General features: G+C 41.1%; 1 protein-coding gene across 1 annotated transcript; it reads right to left on the bottom strand.

Moving 5' to 3' along the window:
- Positions 1-22044: 22044 nt before the first annotated feature.
- On the bottom strand, positions 22045-24795 carry LOC148012581 (uncharacterized). The gene has a single exon (XM_087669231.1). The coding sequence runs from the start codon at positions 24560-24562 to the stop codon at positions 22487-22489; it is 2076 nt and encodes a 691-aa protein (XP_087525357.1). The 5' UTR covers positions 24563-24795; the 3' UTR covers positions 22045-22486.
- Positions 24796-25872: the final 1077 nt, after the last annotated feature.

Consider the following 25872-nt stretch of genomic DNA (forward strand, 5'->3'; position numbering starts at 1 on the left):
ACTCGCCAAATCGTTGTACGTGTTCTATAGACAATCGACGTTTTCATCTAATTGCCAGCTTGCATTGAGAGCAAGGACATGGGACACGCTGATTAAGATACGCCTCACGATCTTGAATAATAGGACCTTTATCTTCATTTTGTCTGCGTTACGACAAACAATTTGTTTTTGTTATCATTCTTTTTTTCTTTCTTAAATTGGTATCCTCTCCTTCCATCTCTCTCTTTTTTTTCTTTCTTAAATTGTTATCCTCTCCTTCCATCTGTCTCTCTCTTTTTCTACGTTATGACTACCACGACCACGACCACGACTATGACTATGACTATGACTATGACTACGACCACGACCACGACCACGACCATGACTACGACTACGATGACTACAACCACGACTACGACCATGACTACGACTACGACCACGACACGACCACGACTATGACTATGACTATGGCCACGATCGCAACTATGACTATGATGACCACAACCACGACCCACAACCACGACCATGACTACGATGACCACGACCACGACTATGACCACGACCACGACCACGACCACGACCACGACCACGACCACGACCACGACCACGACCACGACCACGACCACGACCATGACTATGACTATGACTATGACTACGACCACGACTATGACTACGATTACGACCACAACCACAACCACGACCATGATTACCACGACCATGACCACGACTACGACGACCATGACCACGACTACGATCGTAACCATGACCATGACCATGACCACGACCATGACCACGAGCACGACGACCACGACTACAACCATGACTATGACTACGACCACGACCACGACCACGACCACGACTATGACTATGACTACGACTACGAGTACGACTACGACTACTTATATAGAGATGAAGAGAGAGACAAGAGTTGAGATAAGAGAGAGGAGAAAGAGAGAGAGATCCGATTAGAGCATTTGACACCCATAGTCAACACACCATGAAAAACACAAGCACAAATTAACATTGAATTATGGCAAGAAAATCCACCACAAAAAAATAGTTATAATACTCAAGGTAAGATTTCAAAGTCTTATTAATTTCAAACGGTCATGGATGCCATACTATAGGTAGGCTGCACTCACTAAGAATAGAATTGGCAATTCATCTCATCTTCTCTCCATCATGAATAGAATTCTCCTTTACCATTTACAACTCACTCACCTTCTCTCCACACTATTGCACACTACAATCTCTATGAGGGCATGAGATTGGGATCTCCATAGATACCAAAGCATGATATCTAGCTTGATGGTTGCATATATACTACTATTACTCGTGGAATAAACCTTAAAATAGTTGTTATGCTCAAATATATGCTTGTTAGAGCAGAAATTTGTTCCTAAGACTATTCTAAGGAAGAAAGAGGGTTAATGATAAAAGAGTGTATTTTCTTGCAAGTGATTTTATATTATATTTATTAATTAAAATTGATAGTTGAGGATGAGTTTCGTGAGAGATCTTGTGGTGATGCTGTTTTAGTTTTGTGAAGCATATGAATGATGCTGTTTTAGTTTTTTGTATTTGTCTTTTTAAGAATAGATTGATTTTTATGGAATATCCAAAGTTATTTTTGGATTTACGTTATAAAAAATGAATGTTTTTTATACTGATAGACTGATTGCCTTCGTTGTATACTTGCGTGGTGGAGGCTAGGACAAGCCCCATGTATGAGAGGTCTCTTTGCAGGAAGAATATTATGCTAGGAGGCACAAGTATGCTAGGGCTCTCTAGCCAAATATCCCTTAGGTTTGTTGAGGATCTGCCTGACCCCTATGAGCCTAGGATGAGCTTATTGTAAGGTTCTTATTTACTTTTCTCTCTTTCTCTCCCTCTCTCATTTCCTCTCCCTCCCTCACCCTCACCCTCTCTTTCTCTCTTTCCCTATTAGATTTAATGATTTCTCTCTTTTTCTCTCTCCTCTCCCTCTCTCATTTTTTCTCTCTACTCTCCCTCTCTCATTTCCTTTTCTCTCTTTCTCTCCCTCTCTCATTTCCTCTCCCTCCCTCACCCTCACCCTCTCTTTCTCTCTTTCTCTATTAGGTTTAATGATTTTTTTCTCTTTTTCTCTCTCCTCTTCCTCTCTCATTCTTTTCTCTCTCCTCTCCCTCTCTCATTTCCTTTTCTCTCTTTCCCTTCTTCTCTCATTTCTCTCTCCTCTCCCTCTCTCATTTCCTTTTCTCTCTTTCTCTCCCTCTCTCATTTCCTCTCCCTCCCTCACCCTGACCCTCTCTTTCTCTCTTTCCCTATTAGGTTTAATGATTTTTCTCTCTTTTTCTCTCTCCTCTGTCTCTCTCTCTCATTTCTTTTTCTCTCTCCTCTCCCTCTCTCATTTCCTTTTCTCTCTCCTCTCCCTCTCTCATTTTCTTTTCTCTATTCCTCTTCCTCTCTCATTTCCTCTCCCTCCCTCACCCTCACCCTCGCCCTCACCCACACCCTCTCTTTCTCTCTTTCCCTATTATGTTTAACATCTTTTCTCTCTTTTTCTCTGTCCTCTTATTCTCTAATTTTTTTCTCTCTCCTCTCTCTCTTTTGCTCTCTTCCTCTCCTTCTCTCATTTCTTCTCCCTCCCTCTCCCTCTCCCTCTCCCTCTCCCATTTCCTCTCCCTCTCTCATTTTCCTATTATGTTTAATGTCTCCCTCCCTCTCTCTTTCCCTCTCCCTCTCTTTTCCCTATTATGTTTAATGTCTCCCTCTCCCTCTCTCATTTCCTCTCCCTCCCTCCCCCTCCCCCTCCCTCTTCCTTTCCCATTTCCTCCCCCTCTCGCTCTCGCTCTCCCTCTCTTTCTCTCTCTCTCCCTCCCTCTCCCTCTCCCTCTCTCTCATTTTCCTATTATGTTTAATGTCTCCCTCCCTCTCCCTCTCCCTCTCTCATTTCCTCTTCCTCTCTCATTTCCCTATTATGTTTAATGTCTCCCTCTCCCTCTCCCTCTCCCTCTCTCATTTCCTCTCCCTCCCCCTCTCTTTCTCTCTCCCTCCCTCTTCCTTTCCCATTTCCTCCCCCTCTCCCTCTCCCTCTCTTTCTCTCTCTCTCCCTTTCTCATTTCCTCCCCCTCCCTCTCCCATTTCCTCCCTCTCCCTCTCTTTCTCTCTCATTTCCTCTCCCCCTCTCAATATATACAAATTATACAAAAAAAAGTAAAAGAGAGAGAGAATGCACTCTCCCTCCCTCTCCTTCTCTCATTTCATTCCCCTCCCTCTCCCTCTCTTTCTCTCTCTCTCCCTCCCTCTCCCTCTCTCATTTCCTCCCTCTCCCTCTCCCTCTCTTTCTCTCTCTTTCCCTCCCTCCCTCTCCCTCTCTCATTTCCTCCCCCTCCCTCTCCCATTTCCTCTCTCTCCCTCTCCCTCTCCCTCTCCCTCTCCCTCTCCCTCTCCCTTTCCCTTTCCCTCTCTTTCTCTCTCATTTCCTCTCCCTCTCTCAATATACACAAATTATATTAAAAAAGTAAAATAGAGAGAGAATGCACTCTCCCTCCCTCTCCCTCTCTCATTTCCTCCCCCTCCCTCTCCCTTTTCCTCCCTCTCCCTCTCCCTCTCTTTCTCTTTCTCTTTCTCTCCCTCCCTCTCCCTCTCTCATTTCCTCCCCCTCCCTCTCCCTCTCCCTCTCTTTTTCTCTCATATCCTCTCCCTCTCTCAATATACACAAATTAAACCCTAAACATGTAAAAGAGAGAGAGAATGGAATCACTATAAAGATTTGAAGAAGGCTTTGCAAGCTCCTCTTCGCGATGGCGGCTTCTCCTCTTCTTCGCGAATGGCGACGATGGCAGCGACGGTGGTGGCGGCGACGACGATGGCAGCGGCGGCAGTGGCGGCGGCGGCGGCGGCGATGAGAAGCCTTCTTTCTCTCTTTCTCTCCCTCTAAGCAAAATGGTCACTCTCTCTCTTGCTCTCCCTCTCAAAAACTTTCGTGAATGCGCGAAATGAAATGTGCTTGGGTTTCGGCCCGCGTTTTTTTTCTCTGTGGAGCGTCTTATTTATGTCACTAATAGCGACGCCGCTATTTATCGTCACTAATCGGCGTTGCTACGGCCTCATATCCTTGTAGTGTGATGAAGAGATTCTTGAGGCTATTGAAGTTTTTGCACCCCACTGTGTCTAAACTGGTGTACCATGTCCTACCCTTATCTCCTAGGAAAAGGCCGAAAGCTGTGAGCATTAGGCAAGATCTGCAAGGCCGTTAGCCTCACAAACTTGCTCAAATTGCTCTATGAAGTTATACGAGTTGTTACCCAATTGGTATTTATCCAGCTACTTCGCGACCACGGGGATTTTTTACTGCCTCTTGGAGCCCTAGTGACTCCTAACCATGTGAGCAACGAGGTAGCTAAGGCTACTACACTTTGCTCTCTGCAAATGTATTGTCTATGAGCCGCTTCGTAAGAATTACACTCAATGTGCTAGACTTCCCACATCTCAATGTCTTGTTACAATGTCCTAGTTCGGTGTTCATGGTTGTAAGCTGTACATTAGTACTCCTAGTCTCCTCTCCTCCTCACGAGGTCTGCTATGATGTCTTCCGATGGCCTATTGTGGTGGTCCAACCTGGTTTTTAAGTCATATTTGTTCACCATCTATTGGATGTTGACTAGGAAATTTCCCAAGTCGAGCTTATCATTATTGCGGTTGGAGCTGTCCATGGCTTCTTGCTTCACTAGGATGTCAATGAGGTTGATTAAGTTGAGCAGTATTGCACCTCCAATGGTGTCAATCAGTTAAGGCCTCTAGTGTTTTTTGTTGGCTCTCTCTTGGTCCTACTATTTGAGATTATTGATCATTTGTTTGAGTCTAAGGTCTCGTCTCCTATTAGTGGGTTCATTCCACTTGTTATATCTGAGTCTGTTCCTTTTTATTACAAACAACCCTCAACTTACATCCACTCAATGTGTATGTGATGATCCTTTCGTGGGTAGTGTGAAATTAGGCTTTCAACTTTCAAGTGTGCTTCCAATGACAAACAATGTGGGGTATGAATACATCCTTCTCTCTACCCTCGTTCCGTTTTTGGCCAAATAAGGCTCTAAGCACAATTGTTGGCTGCTCTTATGTGTTCTCTAGGTCCTCTACTACGTCTTTTAGCTTGGTCAAGTAATAATCAAGGTCTTGGGTCAAGTTAGGGCTCTAAATGGGCAGACAGCTAGCGGTTCGCTAGTTGTCGTTTGGACATTGTCAAGTGACACTTTCCGTAGTCAAGAGGCTCTATGAGCCATCAGATGCATCTGGAAGGTTGTCGAAAGGTTTCTCTATTACGAGAGGTGCTCCACCTAGCGCGATATGTGTTGGATCTAGAAAATTTCCTATCAGAGCTTCTGGTTTGATTTGCAGTGTGTGCGATTATCAGAATCAAACTATCCAATTTGGATTGGTCTGAGCATCCGATTCACGATCGTTCGATTGTCGTGACTATCCAATTATCCAATTGTCCTAATTGGATGAGCCACGTGTCTGATCGAACGAGTTGGGTGGTGTCGGATTGGTCTGATTTTTCAAAATGGGACCATCCAATTATCCAGAACTGGACGTCCAAGCCTGATTCTAAGAATCAAACCCTTTCAAGCATGTCCGATTTCGATGGCCGTGGTTCCAAATGAGGTGAAGATCGAATTGTCGGCAATGATTCTGGGCATGCCAAGCCATACCAGCTTCCAAAATGCAAGAATAGACGAGGGGCAAGGTTTTATATACCTGATGCAGCTGGAAAACACCCACACGTGATGATCAGTCTATGCCTTGCAATAGAACTCTATCTTCTCTTTCAAGCTCTCTCTCTCTCACACACTCACACTTCAAAGACTAAAATTGAGCCTTCGGCCCTCTTTCTTGAGTTTTGACCCCTCCTTCTAGTGCCCAAGCGTTGCCCGTTCGTGCTCTTGCCTTCTCAATGGATTTCAACCCCTTTTTTTCCTTATTTTTGCCCTATTTTGGGCTTGTTTTTGCGGCAACAACCCTAAAGCAATTTGATTTGATTTATTGATCCTATCCTACTCTAAATGCAATGAAAATCAAAGCTCAAGTACTGAAATGATTTATCCTACTTGCCTAATAATTAAAAACTCAAAATATTTACTTTTTTCAAAGATTAAACACTCAAATCTCCTATCTACATCAAGCACCAGTTTAGGGATGAAACCCTACTTCGATGCTTGATTTGAAGCGTGAGTGCTCAAGCTTGAATCTATTGGTCCCAGCAACGGAACCAAAATGAAGTGTGATCTCATGCTCAATCGCCAATTTTCCTTAACATGTCTTTGTCCTTCGTCTTCCTCTTACATTGGGACTGTCTTCCGCTTCTGATTTTTTCTATTTTTGGTATTGGTCTTTTGAGGGCGTATACATTGTTATAAAAGTTGTTGTGACTCGTCTTCTTGTGATTGGCTTATAAGACTGCATCAAGATCAATGTGTCCATTAGAGAAATGACCACGATAGACCTCAATGTCATGCAATTTCTCAAGTCAGTTGATCCTTTCTGAATAAGAGTATCAAACTCAATTCTGATTGGCCTCCTATTTGGATTTTGATACAACCAGTTTGATATAACTCCTACCAAAGCAGTGCAGGCACTTTCACTTGTAGCTCTCTCATTTCTCTAATCAATTGAGGCAAAGAATATGTTAGCTAATAGCTTCAAGTTACCATCTCTACTAATAAATTATTTCTTCTCCAAGTTGCCCACTGTGAGTTCTTCCTCCCCAAAATCTAGGCATTTAGAGACATTCAAAGTAGTTGTGCTTGTAGTATTCCAATCCAAATAAGTTGTTCAATTAGTGACGAGCATGACTGGCACAGGTCATGATCAATGTCATCCCCATCATTATCCCCATATGACTTCTTCGACAAAGTCTCACCTCTTGCCCTAGGAAACCTGAAACCAAATTTCCATTTTTTTCCATGACAACGAGCTTCATACTATTTGTTGCTGAGCACCAACATACTAAGCACTAGCCTACTTGGGAGATGATATCAATGCTTCTTTAGAAATGTTGGGAATTGCATCAATCTCTACTTGTTGAGATATCCAAGCTTAGTCAATACTTCTACCAACTCTATCCAGCAGTAGATTAGGTGGATAACATGTGTGTGTAATAAAGTCAATCAAACTTAGCTATTACAATTAGACTAAGTCTCTTTACATTGCTTGCTGACTTAGGTTGTAGTACATTGTACTTTGGACCACTCAGTTAGAGTAAGTGTGATGAATAATGAAGAAAGAGAATAGTGAGAGTTGGTTGCTCTCTATTCCCTTATCTCTCTCTCATTCTTCTAACATGGTATCAAAGCCATGAACCCCCATGACCCCATGAAGTGTGTGAAGCCTAGAAGCTTGACATTGGAGTTGCAAGGGGGGATAGAATGAAGAGACATATGAGTGGTCTACAAGAGGAAAGAGCTATCCTGGAGTGTTAGTAGCCATAGCTTAAGATCTAGGTATGTTTCTGTGGTCTACCTACTACCAAACATTTATTAGCCTATTGAGGCTTGTTTGCAGGGGTAATTGGCAAGCATTGGAGATCTTGACAATGATCATTGACCTCAACAATTGCAGTAGAATAAAACATGTTGGCGGGATAGGTTTGCACATGTTTCTCAATTGACAAGAAGATGACAATAGTAAGCACAAACTTTTCTTGCATTTGGAGCTCCATGTTGAAGACAAATGTTGTGCAAATCTAGTCAAACACTACCTAAAGTTACCCAAGAATTGTGAAATGCCTAATGCCAAATCTGGAAGCCATCTATAGCTTGAGTGATCTGCCCTGAACTGCACTTGTAGGGTGATCATTCTCTCTTCCTCAAACTCAAATATTGATAGCCTAAACACACTCTACTATTGGTTAAACAACTTGTCAGGGATTGAAGAAGGATCCATAGCATTGGCATTTTGGGTATCGACTCATGTGTGGGATGTTTGAATCAAACATTGACTAGAAAACAGAGTAGGTTTGTTGTTAATCATATAAAGATAGTATACATCTACTTGGTTGTAGCTCATTTAGGAGCTATATTGAACTCCATTTTTGTCTACTGATGCTTGGCAATATATATGCCTTTATTCTCATGCATTTGGGTGAGTTTAAAAATTAGATATGGAAGGCAAGAGCAAGCTAAAATATGTAACTGAATGTATGATAGATTATGCCTAACAATTGAAGCATTGTGATGCTTGCTTGGTACTTGTCAATGCCTAAACTTTGCCACATGGGATGTGGATGTCTTGTGAGATGTTGTGGGATATAAATACTCTAAATCTAGACTGATTTCACTACTATTATACAGTGGACTAGTTGTTTACAACTTGTGGAAATCTTGCTTACCATTGCTACTGGTCATATAAACCATCGTTGATGCTTGTATGTACATGCATTGAAACCCAAGGGATATGGTACATGTCATAGATGTTTTGAGTCTATTTTGAGCTGAAAATACTTCAGTTTTCACAAACAATACACTGCTAGCTACAACATTGAACTGGCTGAAAACTCTCTATTACAGTTTTGAAAAACAGAGCAAGCATTTATGCATGTCTGATCATGTATTGTTCCCTAGGAGTCATGGCACATGTCTTATGTGATTTGAGGATGTTTGTGGCCTAAAATTGCTTTAGTTTTGCACACAAAATTGTTGTTAGAAATTATTGACTATGATCTGTGAATGGCTTTGGGAACATACATCTATGCCCTACATGTAGTGAATGAAACCTACCTAGCATGCTACTGAACATGGTTGTTATGACATATTCCTGGAGATGTTTGCCATGCTTTTGAGCTACGAAATCATTGATTTTTGTAGTCAATATACTATCATAAATCTAAGGACTGAAAATGTCTTGTGCAAAGTGTACTTGTTCTGCAAGAAGTTAACCACTGTCAGTTTCAAATTGCATTGAATACATAGAGTTATAGAGATGGCAAATGCTGAGAGAACCGATACCATAACTCAAATAGTGTGTAACAAATTAGACAACAACAACAATGTTATCTAGAAGTTCAAAATAGAGAACTTCCTCATTGGCAAGGGCTACTAGGATTTGGTCATAGGTGCAAAAGCTAAACCTAAGCTTCCTGGAAAGGCTCAACCAACTGCTGATCAACTTAGGGCTCATCGTGCATAAATTGAAAGAGCCAGAAGAGTGTTACATTGGCTGTCTTTATGTATCTTTGACATAATGGTCATGCAGATAATGAGTTGCAAACCACTTGAGGATGCTTGGAATATTTTGATGAGATATTATGGCACGACTACCAATGCATGCAAAATTCAGTTAAAGCAGAAGTTTAATACAATGGACAAGAAAGGACGGTCCATCCAAGATCATGTGATCAAGATAAAGACTATTGCAGATTAGTTAGCTCTTGTAGGAGCTGAGGTAGATGATGATGATATGGTGGATGTGACCTTGAATGGTCTAGGGTGAGAATATAAGTTCTTTGATATGTCTATTTCATTCAAGGCTAAAATGCTTAACTTTAATAAACTTGTATCCTTGCTTATCCATGAAGAAGTGAAACTCGATTTGACTACGAGATCCAATAGCTCTAAAAATAGAGGTGCAACTTTTTACTCTAATCAAAGAGGCTGTGGTCGTCATGGCAGAGGTTCTAGCCATGGCAAGGGAACCCAATAGCATGCATCTCAGCATGGGCAGAGTCAACATGGATTTGCTAGTAGAGGTGGTGGTTACTTTCATGTGAGGGGGAGATCTCAATCTAGGGGCAAAGGATCCTAGCACACTCAATTTACTCATGAAAATGTTAACAAGGATAAAGATTTTCATTACTATAGAAAGCATGGCCACATTGCAAAAGAGCGCTAGAAGAAGCAAGCTAATTAGAAGGGTAAACAACATGGACACTATGCATCTTTTAGTCACATAGAGCTAGAGACTAGTGAGAGACCATTTGCTACACAACAAGGGTAAGCAGCATGGAAAGTCTGATGATGTTTGGTATATAGATTCTGGTACCTCAAACCACATGACACCACATAGCGATGGGTTTGATGAGCTGAAAACAAGTACTAATGGCTATATATGTACTGGAGATGATTGTCAGCATGGCATAGCATGCATAGGGATTGTTTCCTTAGCTAGGCCTGATGGCAGAAAAAAGCACTTTCATGATGTATTGCATATTGCACAAATCAACCAAGAATTTGTTATCTATAGGTCAAATGATTGAGCAAAACTTGCAAGTACGATTTAATAGAGATGGTTGCTTCATAGAAGAGTATGATAGAGGATGTAGATTGGTTACGAAAGGCCAGAGACATGGTAGGATGTTTACACTTGATGCAAACATACCTAAATTGAGTGTTGCTATGTTTTCTCATGATAGGGCAAGTATTCGAGACATTGATATTTGGCACAAGCAGATTAAATGTCCCAAAGCTAAAAAACATGCAACATAAGGAGCTTGTTATAGGGCTACCAAGGTTTAAGCATGCCAATTTTGGACATATATGCTCAGCATGTTAGTTTGGAAAAAAAGTCAAGTTTTCATTTTCCAAGAATACACGAAATAACAGTAGGCCTTTATAGCTTGTGCACTTAGATATATGGGGACCTGTGCATAATGCAGCACTTGGTGGCTCTTGATACTATGTGACATTTGTGGATGACTATAGCAGGTACACATGGATACACATCTTAAAGCATAAAGATGAGGTATTGGACAACTTTATGGATTTTAAAGCTTATGTTGAAAAAGAACTTAATTGTTATGTCTCATGCTTATTGTCTAATGGTGGTGGGGAGTATGTCTCAAAGGAGTTTGACATATACTTAGCAAAGCATGGGATCAAGAGGCAATTGACTTGCAACTATACTCCATAACAAAACGAAGTTGGTGAAAGAAAGAACAAGGTAATTATGGAGGCTACTATGGCCATGTTAAATGAGAAGGATATGCCATTACATTATTAGATTGAAGTAGCACTTATGGTTGTCTATGTGATGAATAGAACACCTACTATAGGAATACATGAAAAGACACCTTATGAGCTATAGTATGGCTACAAGCCTAATATCTAACATTTAAAAGTATTTGGTAGTATTGTATATGTTCATGAAAAATGGAACAAACTTGACCCTAAAGCGGTGAAGTGTGTCTTCATTGGATACTCACAGGAAAGGACGGCATATAAGTGCATTGTTTCAACTACACGAGAGATATTGCTCAGCCGTGATGTCGTGTTTGATGAGTTAGCATCTTTGTATGGTGCTAATCAGGTTGCAACATACGATGACAATTCATAGGGCACATATGCTGAAAATCGATAGTAACGCACTACTTCTATCAGTGAACCTACTCAGGATGCATCTGGTAGTGTAAGTCCTTGGATAGGAAGGCTCTGCAGCCATGGGTCTCCATCCACTGACATGGATATGTCAATGAGGGAGAGAGATAAAGGAAAAGATAAGTTTTGTAATTATGTTACAGGTCCATTGACTTCAAGATATGACTCTTTTGAGAGTCTGGATAGCAAGTTTAGCATACCTATAGTGGTTACACCTAGAGTTAAGCAAAGATATATACAACCTCATAAGAGAGCAGAATCTAGTTCACCTTCATTGCAAAGATCACAAAGAGAAAGAAAGCCAGTGGATAGGCTTAGGTACATTAGATACTCGTCGATGAAAAATTATGCATACATGATAGAGGTGCAAAAATACAAAGAGCCTACATCTTTTGTAGAAGAAGTTAAGGATTAGAACTGGTGCAAGGCTATGGATGATGAATATGAGGCTTTCTTAAAAAAATAGAACATGGGATTTGGTTGAGTTACTTGAGGGAAAAACTCCTATACTGGTGGATGCAAGTGGGTCTATAAAGTAAAATGTAAGTCTGATGGCTCACTAGAGAGGTACAAAGCCAGATTGGTAGTGAAAGGATATGTCCAGCAATATGGGTTGTATATTGAGGAAACCTTTAGTCTGGTTGCTAAGATGGGAACTATATAGACTGCTATTACATTGGTTGCATCTAAAGCATGTAATCTTTATCAAATGGACATTAAAAATGCTTTCCTAAATGGTGATTTGATAGAAGAGTTTTATATGAATTAGTCAGAGGACTATGTGTATCCCGACTATCCATCATATGTATACAGATTGAAGAAAGCATTGTATGTCTTAAAGCAATCCCCACAGGCACAGAATTCCAAGACTACTTCCTACTTGTAGACACTTGGATTTCAAGCAAGTAAAACTAATCACAACCTATTTACCAGGAAAATTGAGACAAGATGTGTGATGTTGGTGCTCTATGTAGAGGATTTGGTGATCACAAGTGATGACATACAAGGCATTGATGACATAAAAGCTATGTTGCAAAAATAATTTCAGATTACAAACTTGGGAGAGCTAAAAATTTTCTTAGGGATTGAATTTATGTGTACACCTCATGGGATATGGATGGTACAAGAACAATATGCACAGAATGTGTTGGAGAAGTATAGCATGTTGGAATGCAAATCCATGGATACACCATTAGAGCAGAATGTAAAGTTGGCTACTATCACTGGATCGGACTTGAGTTATGCAGTTGGTTTGATCTGCTAGTTTATGCAAAGGAAGCCTCACCTAAATGTTGTGAGGAGGATTTTGAGATATGTGAAGGGTACATTGTCTTATGGGCTATTTTATAAGCATGGTAAGCCTGTTGAGCTTATAGATTATAGTGATGCGGATTGGGCTGGTTGTATGTATGATAAGAGATCCACTAGTGGATATGCATTTGGTCTTGGAAGTAGCATGGTTAGTTGGAGTAGTAAAAAAAAACCTACTATGGCTCTCTCCATTATAGAAATAGAATACAAGGGTGCAGCATTGGCTACATGTGAGGCTTCTTGGTTGGTTAAGTTGATGCATGACTTGGGGATTTGTATGGATAAACCAGTCAAGTTGTATTGTGATAACATGAGCAATGTGCTCCTCCAGTTTATCATGCCACGTCAAAGCACATAGAGGTACATTACCATTTCATCAGGGAAATGGTGCTTGGAGGCAAGATAGACCTCATACATGTGAAGATTGAAGACCAACTCACAAACATCTTTACCAAATCACTTGGTAGAGATAAGTTTACTTATTTTAGATAAATACTTGGGATACAAGAAGTGACTTGAACTTGAGGGAAAGTGTTGAGATATGCAAGCTCAGTTAGTACTTTTGCCAACTCATCTAGTAGTAGATTAGCTGGATGACATGTATATGTAATAAAGTCGGTCAAACTTAGCTGGTACAATTAGACTAAGTCTCTTTACACTGCTTGTTGACTTAGGTTGTAGCACATTGTACTTTGGGTTACTCAGATAGAGTAAGTGTGATGAATAATGAAGAAAGAGAATACTGAAAGCTAACTGCTCTATGCTACCCCTATCTCTCTCTTCTTCTAACAATATTTTGTTGTGTATTAATGTTGAATGATCAATGTGAATGTCCTCTCTTAATGAGGGGAGAGTCCCTTCAAGAACAAGATTGACCCTTGCTAATGTACTATAGCAAAAAGACTTTCTAAAACTAGAATCATCTTCGTTGTCCACCCATTCCTCATCATAATCATCAATAGAGTCAGAATCAAAGAGTGCTCCTAAATTGCATGAGCCACCCTCACTATACTAGAAGAAATCTTTGACCTATCCATGACATAAAGCTCCTATGAGCTACCCTCACTATACGAGAAGAAATCTTTGACCTATCCATGACATAAAGCTCCTATGAGGCCTTTCGCTCTATAGGCCTTTTATCAATCTTGAATGTCTGGTTCACAACTTCACCACTTCTACCCGTAGCTCCACCATCTTTTCCACCAAGTCAATAACTCATGATCCCAAACCCTTATCAAAAAAGTATCAAGAAGAAGGTGTTAAGTTGATTCCAATGCCATATTGATAAGCATTCTCCCGAGAAACCAAAAAAACTATCTTAAGAATCTGTGCAATTGGGATAACATAGCTTGACTATGGCATATTTTGACTTCCATCCGATATATTTTCCTAATACCACATAAGCATATCTTGTATATACAAAGCTAACAAGAATAGTAACTCCAAAACCTCCTTTTTCAATGGAGTACTATTTTTCAGATATACGTGTTTTTGTCTCAATGCAATGTGTCCTCGATGAAGAGATGTTGTAAAGATGAACTCCTTGCTCAAGCTCTCATGATTTAAGAAGAAATGCAAACTCAAATCCATGCCATGTAATCATACAAGAAATGCCACACACAAAGATATGGATGCACTAAAGAAATAATGCCTAGACTATCTACAAGTGCCAATGCATCATGCAAAATGCAAACATTGTTCCTTGATTAATTCACAATCCTTAACCTCACCTCTCAACTCTTAGCAAAAAAGAAATGTTGTACTCTGCTCCACCCACCCAAAATCTCACAATCACTCAACAAAACATTATCCTCATGATGTTGACCAAGAAAACAATCGTAACCGTCGTTCACAACCCTCAAACTCACCCATCCACCTTTCCTACTCATCATGATGTTTCTAATTTGTTGATGAATAACCCAACCCTTGTGAGTGCAAGGAACAGTGCGTGCACGATGAAAGGTGCTATCCCTAGTGCACACGCATCTAAGGTCTACTACATATAGTTGTAGCGGCTATCATGATGTGCTAATGTTTAACAATGGTGTAAAAAGTAGATCAACCCAATCCATCGCATGAAAATAATTGATAAAATGAGGAGACGGCCCTGGAGTGTAGTGTATTCGATAAGTGCAACGTGAAATGCTCATGAATCCATGGTCCTCGTGACGTGCAAAGATATCAGCAAGAAAATATACATTTTTCAAGATGTCCAGTAGCTATCATCAAAGTCCTACTCCAATCTATCCAAAACACAAATTCCAACTACAAAACAATAAAACAAACAATTACTCAAATGACTAAGCTAAACAAATCCTACTTATCTGATGTTTTTCTAGGGGTTTTCAATTTACATGAAAGCGCTTGACAACATTGTCATGACACTGTGTGTCTACCACTGCAAACCTGAGGGCGGAATTTTCTGCCAAGATTTTGGACTCTTAAGTCAGTGTCATTATCAATTTATTTTTTTGTTGTGTGTTTCTTTTGTGTTTGCATGGCGCAACATGGAAAGACGATGCAAAGGAAACCGCAAATTTCTTATTAGAGCAAATAGTTTGTCGATTTGGTCTGCCAAAAGAAATAGTATCGGACCAAGGGATGCATTTTCTGAACAAAGTGATAAAAATCCTGACTGAGGCTTGGCACATCAAGCACAATAAAACAACCCCCTATAACCCACAAGCCAATGGTCAAGTCGAGAGTACCAACAAGCAGCTTGTGGGCATTCTGTCTAAGGTAGTATCAGAAAAGAAACGAGATTGTGACAAAAAGTTGTATGTGGTAGTGTGGGCATACAATACGGCATTCAAACGAGCTACTGGTCACACCCCATTCAAGTTAGTATATGGAGAGGAGTGTGTCCTACCTCTAGAGATCGAGTTGCAGACGATAAGATTCGCGATCAATCATTCTTTGGGTGACGGGGATGCCCTCTTAGAGCGCTTTACGACTCTGGCACACCTCGATGAGATTAGATTGCAGGGCTTGCTACATCAGGAGGCGACCAAGCATCGGATGAAGCAGCTCCATGACCTAAAAGCAAAGAAATACACTTTTAAGAAAGGACGGCTAGTGTTGTACTATGATGCACGTAGAGAATTATTTCCAGGAAAGCTGGAGCCCAAATGGGATGGTCCTTATAGGATTGTCACGATCGAAAAGAATAAATCCACTGCATTATTGGCACATATTGAGGGTGTGGATTTTAAGAATAAGGTTAATCTTAATAAGATTAAACCTTGTTATTTCTGACCGCGCTAGTGGCATAAGTACCTTGCAGGTCTATACGCTCTTGATCAGACATCTGCAAGGAAACAATGATAGAGGTTGATGGGTTGACTGATCCCTTATTTGGAGCACCCATACTTAGAGCAGCAATATCATCAGGGAAAGCTCATCTAGTGGAGTAAAGGCTATAAAGTGAGTAAGCAAGATGACGGGATATTTGTTTGGGAGATTAAGGTCTTCTATCATTACTGTTTGTAGATTTTGACTAGTGTCCCTGTAGTCTTTAATGATGAAGGTGGGATGGAGCCGTCAGTTCATCCTCTCAATATGTTGAATTTTGACTATCATAATTATGAATAGGGGAGTTCTGGATGGCTTGTTGTGTAAACCCATTGTGGACGTACACATTATATTTTGATGGGGCATCTAGGGGTCCTAATAAAAAAGGGAGTGTTGGAGTAGTTATCCGAGATCCCCGACGTAGAGTTACAATGAAATTAGCTGCTTATCTCGAGGTAGGATTCACTAACAACATGGTGGAGTATAAAGCCTTGATTATGGAACTGAATATTGCCAAGAAAGGTGGTATTTGACAATTGTTAGTAAAAGGAGATTCCTAGCTAATCTCAAATCAACTCAATGAGACATATACAATCTAGAATCCTATCCTTCATATGTATTATCGAACAGTTATAACCCTACTTGATGAATTTGAGAGCATATCTCTTCAGTTGATTCCACGTTCTTGGAATCAATTTGTGGATTCACTAGCCAATTTTGCTTATGAAGAGGACCTCTTCTTCAACTGTGGTCCTAGTCCAGATGTTGCTCTTGATAATGAGACAGGACCTAGTCATTTGTGGGAAATGTTATCAGACTACGTGTTATATGGCAGGCAATGGTTGATATGGGTAATGCGATGAGTAGCCGAGACCCATCTGCCACTATTATCCTGGACCCATAGATTGGTCAAACGACATGTTATGCGTACGCCTCTTGCTATATATGCAGGAGATATGGGTAACAACTTGATGCATTTAGTTTAGGGTTGAGAGCCCTATTTTTTCCCTTTGAATAAAGCGTATTTTCGTATATCTACCTTCTTCCAAGGAGGGATCTATATGAGCTCGTTCGTTTGATTTCTTTAGGCCAAGAGAGCCAGTTAGTTTGCAGTACAAATATACTATTTCTTTAGGCCAAGAGGGCCCTATGTCTGTTTGGTGCAAGTATGTTTAATGGTTTCTTATTTTAGTGATTGCATCATATAGGTTGATGAAGTCACTGGAGGGAGCCTTTGCTGCACAGGAGCTTCTTGTGGCCATTCCAGGTGGTTTCGTCCCCTTTCTGAGTTTTTTTCCCTTAAGCAAATAATGATACATGTGTAAGGGGATACTTTCTTTTTGTTTGTTGGAGACCGGCAATCAAGGCATGACATCCCAGGTTTAGGTTCGGTATGTCTGTGGGAGGTCTGAGTAGTCATTGCCTCCTATAAAGGCATTGTCATGCACTAAAAGACCTTGGAAGGAAGTTCTAGTGACTTTGTTATGTTGACCTACTAAGTGGCCGTTCTAGGAGGTCCTGTTATTAGTATAAGGCAATTAGAGAAGCCTACTAAAATGTTGATATAAAGAAGAAAAACCCTAAATATCTTAGAGAAAATATATGAATTAAGGTGTGTAAAAAGGGGTCTAACCCCTATAAAAATATAGAAAAGGAAAGAAAGAAAAATCCTTAAGCAGTTATTTATCACCTTGCGAAGGCCTCATAGGTTCCTAGGGACGAGTCAAGACCCTAGGCCGATGCCTTGTCTTCTTAGGGGTAGCATCTAGCTGGAAAAATAAGAATAAGAGAAGGTTGGTAGAAAAGGATTAAGTGTCGCCTCGCAAGGGCTTGGTAGGTTCTTGGGTATCAAGATAGTACTTCAAGCTGATGCCTTGTTCTCCTTCTGTCACTATGCTCAGCTCCCTCCTTTTTACACGCCTGAGTATGAAAAATAAGAGGCTAAAGGACCAATGTGCTAAAAGATAATATTTTTTTATCAAGCTATAGGAGTCATCGCCTAGTAGGAGCTCCTAGTTGAGTTCTCCTTAGGTAGATAGTTCAAACCACCACTTAGGATGACCTCTCTGATAGTTCTTTTTAGCTTGGCTGTGTTGGAGCAGTTGGTTAGTGACTAGCTCTAGGTTTTTTACCAGATTATGTTAGGCCTACTCCTCGTGGATTTCATGCCTTGATTTTGTTAGGGGGTAGGGTGAGAGCTATGATGTGTTTTGTTGCTTATATTTTGTATCAGCTTGATGCTCTTTATGATTGTATATGTGCAAATCTGTTTGTGGGATTCAATGGGCTGAGTCGCCTGACCCCGTGGTCGCCAATGACAGATGATTTTTTACGTCGAGAAGTGCTTAAAAATAGCCAAATATTTTGAATTTCAAGGAAAAAATAGACTTCGTTGAAGGCGACAGTGCAATCAGTATGATTTTAAGCGGCAACGCCCCAAAAGTGCTTTAAAGACCCACCGAGCAGTGGTTGGTCAATTTTCATAATTTTTCGGCATGCCAAATGGGACTTCAAGAGATGCCCAACAGTGGGGACTTCGAGATGAATGCCCAAAATATTTTAGTGGCCAAATCCGAGCCCGGATGCGGAAGATAGGCCAGAACGGTATGTAAAAGCAGTGCATCGAGAGGCCAATCCCCAAGATGTAGGAGAGCTGCAGTGGGGCCATGGCAATCAGCAGATGGGGTGTCTTCTATGTCTATGATACCTGGCACTTATTGCCAATATGTGTGGGGTATCCCCTTTGAGGGCTTTTGGGGAAGGTGACGTTGGACTCTTATCCAACTATAAACACAATATTAGAAGTATCTAGTGTGCATTTAGTTATTACACATGCTCCTGGCCTACGAGGCCGTGTGGTGGTGGAGTTGTCTATTGTGTGCATGAGGTCCGGCTAGTGCCATAGCCAGTGCCAACCCATTTTTGGTTCCGTCAAAAGGAGACTTATCTTTTGGTAGTTGCTCCAATTGAAGACCATAGGCAACAGCTTCTATTGCCCCCTCTTGTTTCACATAAGAAGAACGTAAGAGAGTTTCCTCCAATAATTTCTTCATACCTCCTTTGTCAAAATTTGTTTTGAGTGGTTGCTCTGTATCTTCGAAACATATCATCATATCCTTCCACACCACCAACTCAATCTTTTCGCCTCTTCGAAGTCTTGACAGTCCTTGCGCTCATGGTCTGGACTATCGCACCATATGCAACGGCAAACACGATCATTTCTGGAAGAATTCATAGGAGTAGAAGAGGATGGAATAGAAATTGGAGTTGGGTTAAGTGGTTGTTGATCTCTTCTAGCCATCTTTATCTGAAGATCCTTCAAGTTCCTTGAAATTTCTTCCACCATGTCTTCGACAATTGGTTTGGCAGATGGCCTGACAACTGCCATAGGAATAGGCATAAGCATAGGCATAGAAGTAGACATAGACATGGGATGAGAGGTGGAAGAAGTGGAAGGAGTGGTAGGAGAAGTGGAGGTAGGAGTAGACATCGTTAGGGGAGTTTGCATACTATTTTGTAGGCGAGCCTTCCATCTTCGCCTCTTCGTTAATGTGGAGACCGCATCAACAGCATCTTGCCAATCCGTCTTCAATCCCATAGCCTGTGTACATTCTTCAAGAAGCTCTCCCAACTCATCTTGAAGTGCAAGATCAGCTGGCTGCAAGAATAACTCTACTTTCTCCAAGTTTAGGGCTCTTTGTTCAAGTGCATCCAACTGGTTGTAACGTTCTTCAAGCTCACGCAATAACTCGGAAGCAACAACTCCTTTGTTGGGCTGATAGACCCACTCTCTGGCAATCTTCCGAGTAGCAATACCATAATCCTCCAAGAAATATTCATCTTTGAGCGCCTTCTTGAAGATATTCTAATTTGAATCTTGCACAAATAAATCAGTCACTCTAACCCGCAAAGCAGGCGTGACAAGCCGTAAGAAATAATTGCTCCAGTTGGTAGGAACTCCAAAAAAGTGCATCTGGCTTTCAAAAGTTTTAAGATAAGCTGAGACATTCTGGCCATCAAATAATTTACGTTCACTTACCATGGCCTTGATTGCTTTGGTTACTCCATGTGTATGCTCTTGTTCTTGATGTTGCATTCATTGTTGATCCAATTGTTGGTGATGTAGCTATTGTTGTTGTTGCATAGATAACTGCATCTGTTGATTCTGCATCATAATAGCCGAAGATAGAGTTTGCAATAAATTCTTCATCTCATCAGTTGAAAAGGAAGAAGCACTCGATGATGAAGTGGGTGGAATATTTGAAGAGTCTCCCATCTCAACAATTAGAAGCGAGATTTTCACATCGGATTCACCAGCCCATCTCGTTTAACGTCCCTACGGTGAGTGACTTCACAAACTCCCCCGCGAATCCCGTGTGACAGCGTCCTCATATCAAAGACACAAGATATCTTTAATTCATAAATTTCCTAGCCCATTCACAGCCAAGTTTGGGGCTATTTATAGCCTTCCAGATAGCTATCTTAGATCTACCATGTTATTGTGAATAGTGCTTTTGTTTTTCTTCAAAAGCTTATGAACAAGAGATTAATGTTTTTCAGCTTTTGTACTAGTTCTCTATTTGATCTCACCAAGCTTTCCAGCTTCACATAAATCTTGGTAGTGCCTTGATGGCCTGAAATGCAAAAGGATAAGGTGACCTCCAATAAGATTTACAGCATGTAGTCGACATTGCAAAACACGTTTATTTTTCAATTAATAACCTTCTTTCTTTTCCCTAATCATTGGATATGTTTAGTTAACCACTTTCATGTGGTTTCACAATGTATTCTCTCTTGAAGTAGTTTTTTTACTTCTTAAAGGACTTCTTCACACTTGCATCTCCAACTCATCTGTTTATGGCTAGCTCCGGGTTCTTCTTTGTTTTGAGATTGGTATTGGATCAAATACTCAAGAATAATCTCTTGGCATCTTTTTGATATTTTTCTAACGCATAGGAAATAAATCACACATGGGGGTGACACATGCAAACAAACACACAAGTGGTTTTAACACATAGTGACAAATATGGATGGTATTTACATGGATAGAAGCACACACAATAGTTAAAACAAATAGGTTAGTGACATTGAAAACCTTCGTATTGCAATCTCATCTTCCTCTCATCCTTGCAAGATTTTCGCAAGTGGACGCATGGTGCTACAACAGCACATATGCTTTCATCCTCACTGTCGGTACACTTTCAACTATAGAATGTTTAGAGAGAGGAAAAAAATTATCATAGCATATTTTTATGTCAGCATTTGCACCGAAAATCACATCACTATAATCATCGATTGCACATCCAAAATATTAGTATTCTTACCCATGATTGTTGCAACATTGAAAGTAATGCATATGACTTTTTCACATTTATCATTGAAACTTGCCATTGGTGAAGCCTTGTTTGCTGTAGTGAAATTATATCATGTGAGTTCATTAGATGGGGTATATTATTTGATAAAGTTCATAATGTCACTCTTCACAAGTTTGTGCAACCAAAGGTAAAATCATGTTTGGAAGGAGAGTAAGTCCTATTGGGTTTGTCTTTTTTGTCTCAAAGGAAGTATCTCATTCGGATCCTCTTACATACATGAAAGCCTCGGCCCCAAAGGCTACTCTACACAATGATTTGCATACCAAAATCCCATATCATATTTTTAGGTTTTTGCTGCTCTACACAATGATTGGTGTGCCCAAATCCCACATGATATGTTTAGAAAATCTACTAGTGGCCAACTTTGAATTAGCAAAACAATGCCCACAGGGCAAGCTAGTACACTCAATAATTAAATCTCCAAATGCAAACACAAAACGAACTCGGATTTTGACATTAGCAATATAGAGATTTGAGAAGACTTGCACATACGGATGGTGCATACGCCACTTATAAGCCAGTGTTATCTAGCAGATCTAGCCTTCTTCAAGAAATCGGCCACTTTTGGAGGCAGTTCTAACAAAGCTTACCTCTCTTTAACAACCAGGCTGCCTGATCTCTCCCAACAATTGCTGCTTATACTTACAATAAAAGTGCATTTAACGAGTTTGGAACTCCAAATAATTGTATACGTTAGTGCAATTAACAATCTTTGAACCCAAAATATTTTGCCAATTTCTCCAAAATTACAGAGCCTGTCAAAGTGGGAGGCTAAGTAATTCATGCCATCTGCATGAGAGGCACGAACAAAAAGGAAAGGTTTGCTCGTTACATATTATGTATGCAACTGGGCTTGATGACCATGGAGGGTCAAAGGTCGGAAAATTACAACTTGCAAGTGGTGTGGTTATGCAAGAAGAGAGAAGAATCACTGTGGATTAGTGATTAGGCTGAGTCAAGCAGCAGTTGGCTGGCCTTGTGTAACCATCTGTGCGTGCAGCGCTAGATTAGTCTCATTAAGGGGAAACTCTGCTGAGTTAAGGGGTAATTCTACTAAGTTAAATAAGCATAACTGGAAAGGGAAAGGAGCTTTAATGGCTCTGATTCATATTGGCATAGGTATTGTCATTGAAAAATGCTTCTGTTCATTGAAAGACTGATCAGTGATAATAGATTGCTTCAGTGAAAATTGCTCCTCATTGAGTTATAATTGCTGTGCAAGCTTCTGGGGTGTACTACTCGAGGGGGTGCAGCAACTACATTATGGCCTGGTCCCAGCAAAGAGCTCGGATCATACTTCATGCTTTGGGCCAAGCCATGTGTGACAAGGCACAGTCCTTTCTTTGTCAGAAAGCTCTGCACATCCGAAGATGAGAGGAGGCGGTGCAGGAGCGCCCGCCGCACCCCAGCTGTGTATTGATGAGACTGATCATCTTGATGATGGCATTGTTGTAATTTGGAGCTCTGCAAATACTCATCGGATGGTGAAGATGATGGTTGTGGCGGTGACGATAATGATGATGGTGATGACATTGGATATGATGATGATGATGATGATGATGTCACATTCACCTCCCTCTCCAGGCAGCACATCTGAGCCTGCAGGAAATGGACATACTTAATTGCATGGTCAAACATGGCTGCAGTGTCAAGCCCATTTGCACCAGGGACCAGCTTTTCTAGGTTTTTGGTCCTCTCCTTGATCCTCATCCTTCTATGCCTTGCAGCTATGCTTTGCGGTTCGATTGATGTCACTTGAGCCATATTCGATCGTGGTTGCTGAGGATAACTAACTGCCTGTCTGGTAGATACTCTAGAGAAGCTGACCTCAGGAACAGAACTATTAGTATGATTGGTGATTCCAGTAGGGTTCACATCATAAGCTGCAGCAATTGGGCTGGTGAATAAGCCATTGGCAGATGAAGCATACTGCACGTTGACTTTGCTGTTGTTGATGCTGCTATTGGAACCCTCTTGCTGAATCAGATGCTCAGCCTGCAGAACTTGCTCCATGGTAATTCCATGGACTTTGCGGCGTTGAAGAGGGGGCTCTTTAACAATGCAATCTTCCTCCTGATCATTCTTGAAAGTCAAACCATGGCTTCTCTCTGCAACATCTGGATGAAGCAAACAAGCAGCCGTCCCAGCTAATAACTCCAGCCCTGATGGAGTTTGGGATGTGGTGGTTTGCCAAGATCTCCTTTCAAAAGAAGGTGGTGGGGTAATTGCAGAGGTGATCTGATAGGGGGCTTGTCCAGGATCATTGGTACTGCAACTAGCTCTCTTTCTGCTGGGATTAATACAAGATCCAAGAAACATGAAGCTATCTTTCATTTCAACATCTGTAATGATGGAGGAGGAAGCAGCACTTCCACCTGGGGAACTGGCTTGATCTTGGCCATAACCACCAGAAGCCCCATGGCTTCCTACATCCATCTCCAGCATGGAACACTGAAGAGGTGCCTCAGTAAAAGGCTTCTCATCAGGAGCTAATTGTTCATCTTGCATATCAGAGAGATTGTGAAAATGATTCATCAATGGCGGTTGCAGGCAACCTTCGGACACTTCTTGGCAGTCGATGAAGCCATCCTCAGAACTGATCTCAGGCTGCTGCAAGGCTGGCAAGGAGCCATAGCTTAATGCTGCAAGATGGAGAAGCATATCATTGCTGAGAGGGACATCTGATGATAACTGAGACTGCATCAGAAAAGCATGCTGCATTTTGAGCCGTTGGTGATAGTAATCATCTAGTTCTTCCCCTGCAATGAACAATTCAGGGCCAATGCAGTTTGATTGTATTGGTTCAGGGTGGTCATTAGAGTCAGCAAGAACTGCGGTGGATTGCCAATTCGGCTCGAAGCAAGCCAAATGCAGTGATGCAGCAGTATTATTAATGAGTTGCTGGCTATGGAGGCTTTGATGTGGCCCTGGGCTGAGGCCGGGATATGGAGAGTTAGCTGCTGCTGATGAGAGCTGGATGTCAACGTTATTCTGGTACAAGCAAGTAGCAGAGCTGCTGGCCAGCTGGTCATCTAAATGCATCAATGGAGCCAGCAAGGAAGCTGAGAGCAGCGGCAAGGAGGCATAGCTAGACTGTGGGAGGATGCTGGACATGTCCAGATTAGAGGGTGGCAAGGGGATAGCTTGAGGGAAGTAATCAGGGGGCATATTTATATTATAGGCGAGAGCGGATACTGATGCTGTATCAGCCAGCTGGGTGGAGGCAGTCTGCATGTTGAATGAAGAGAGGTCCATGATGATGGAGGTGCTAAAATTGGGGTTGATCGACAGAGTGTAGTGATTAGAAGAACAAGAACAAGAAGGTGGGAATATGAAGAGAAGCTAGTTGGAATGCAAGGGGGAGAGGGCAGAGCCTGATGATGATTATAACTAGGCGGGGAGGTGATGTGAGCAGTGAGAGAGTAGCGTAGTATTGTACTGTAGTAAGGCTGATGAGAGGGAGGTGGTGCAGGGGCAGCCGCAGTTGATATGCTGGTTTCAAGAAAAGAGAGAGAGAGAGAGAGAGAGAGAGAGGAGGCTACTAGATTTGGTAAAGAAGCAAGAAGGGGCCAACTTGGGTCGAATGATCCTTCTCTTACTCTCTCTCAAAGAATCTCAAGTGGGTTGGCAAATTATAGAATGAGAAGAGGGAAGAGGAGGAGCTCGAGGGGAGAAGAAGAAGAGACGTTAGGGCTGATACCAATTACGCATGCTTGTGTGTGTGTGTGTGTGTGTGTGAGGTGGTAAATGTCCATCATAGCAGGGATATAATTTTAAGTGGTTTTCTCACGAGAAAGAAGTAGGAGAAAAAAAAAAGTAGCACACCGGCCTGGTCCTTAGAGATTAAAATGGCAGTTATCGCTCGAGGCAAGTTAACCAAGTAAACAACGCCTTAACATATTATATAAATGTCTTGAGAGAGAGAGAGAGAGCGAGCGCCGCAGTCCAAAGTACAACTTGTAGAATTTATATCATTTAAATGTTAAAACGCATTATGTAAAGTCCTCAAGTTAGATAAATAAACATATGCTTTACATAGTACTATGCAAGTTCTTTAAGGTACATGAATATGAATATATAATGCCCTCAATCTATGGTAGTAATTCATGGTTGATGTATTTCCCAGCTCATTCATTTGACAACACGATTAAATGGATTCAATGATTGACAAATCTATGGGCGTAATGTATGGTTGATGTATTTCCTAGCACCTTGTTCATTTCACGACATGATTAAATGGATTCAACGATTCACAAATTCGCAAATCTTGCTCTAAGTAAGGTCGTAGAATTACAAGGTGAAGAGAAGCATATGTTTCCATTCTTTTAGGGTTTTATTCTTAATCTCTCTATAATCATGAGGGAAATCCATGCAAACAAATAAATACATTTGGAACTTGGACCATCCACATTCTAGTGTATGTACATACCCATTCCACTCTCAAGCACATGAGCATCAAGAATAATCCAAATGGTTTTTGTTAGATTTTGATTTTAATCTAGAGCTAGAATGGAGCTGCTAGAGGTCCACTCACGTGTCAAGAATCATGTCTTACAATAATTGTA

Source organism: Lygodium microphyllum, chromosome 27 (assembly GCF_053477565.2).
Source record: "Lygodium microphyllum isolate KBCC chromosome 27, Lygodium_microphyllum_v1.1.10, whole genome shotgun sequence".
In the NCBI taxonomy this organism is placed as follows: Eukaryota; Viridiplantae; Streptophyta; class Polypodiopsida; order Schizaeales; family Lygodiaceae; genus Lygodium; species Lygodium microphyllum.

What these genes read in the sequence shown, in the direction of transcription:
- LOC148012581 (XM_087669231.1), bottom strand. Translation starts at nt 24,562, where the DNA reads ATGGACCTCTCTTCATTCAACATGCAGACTGCCTCCACCCAGCTGGCT.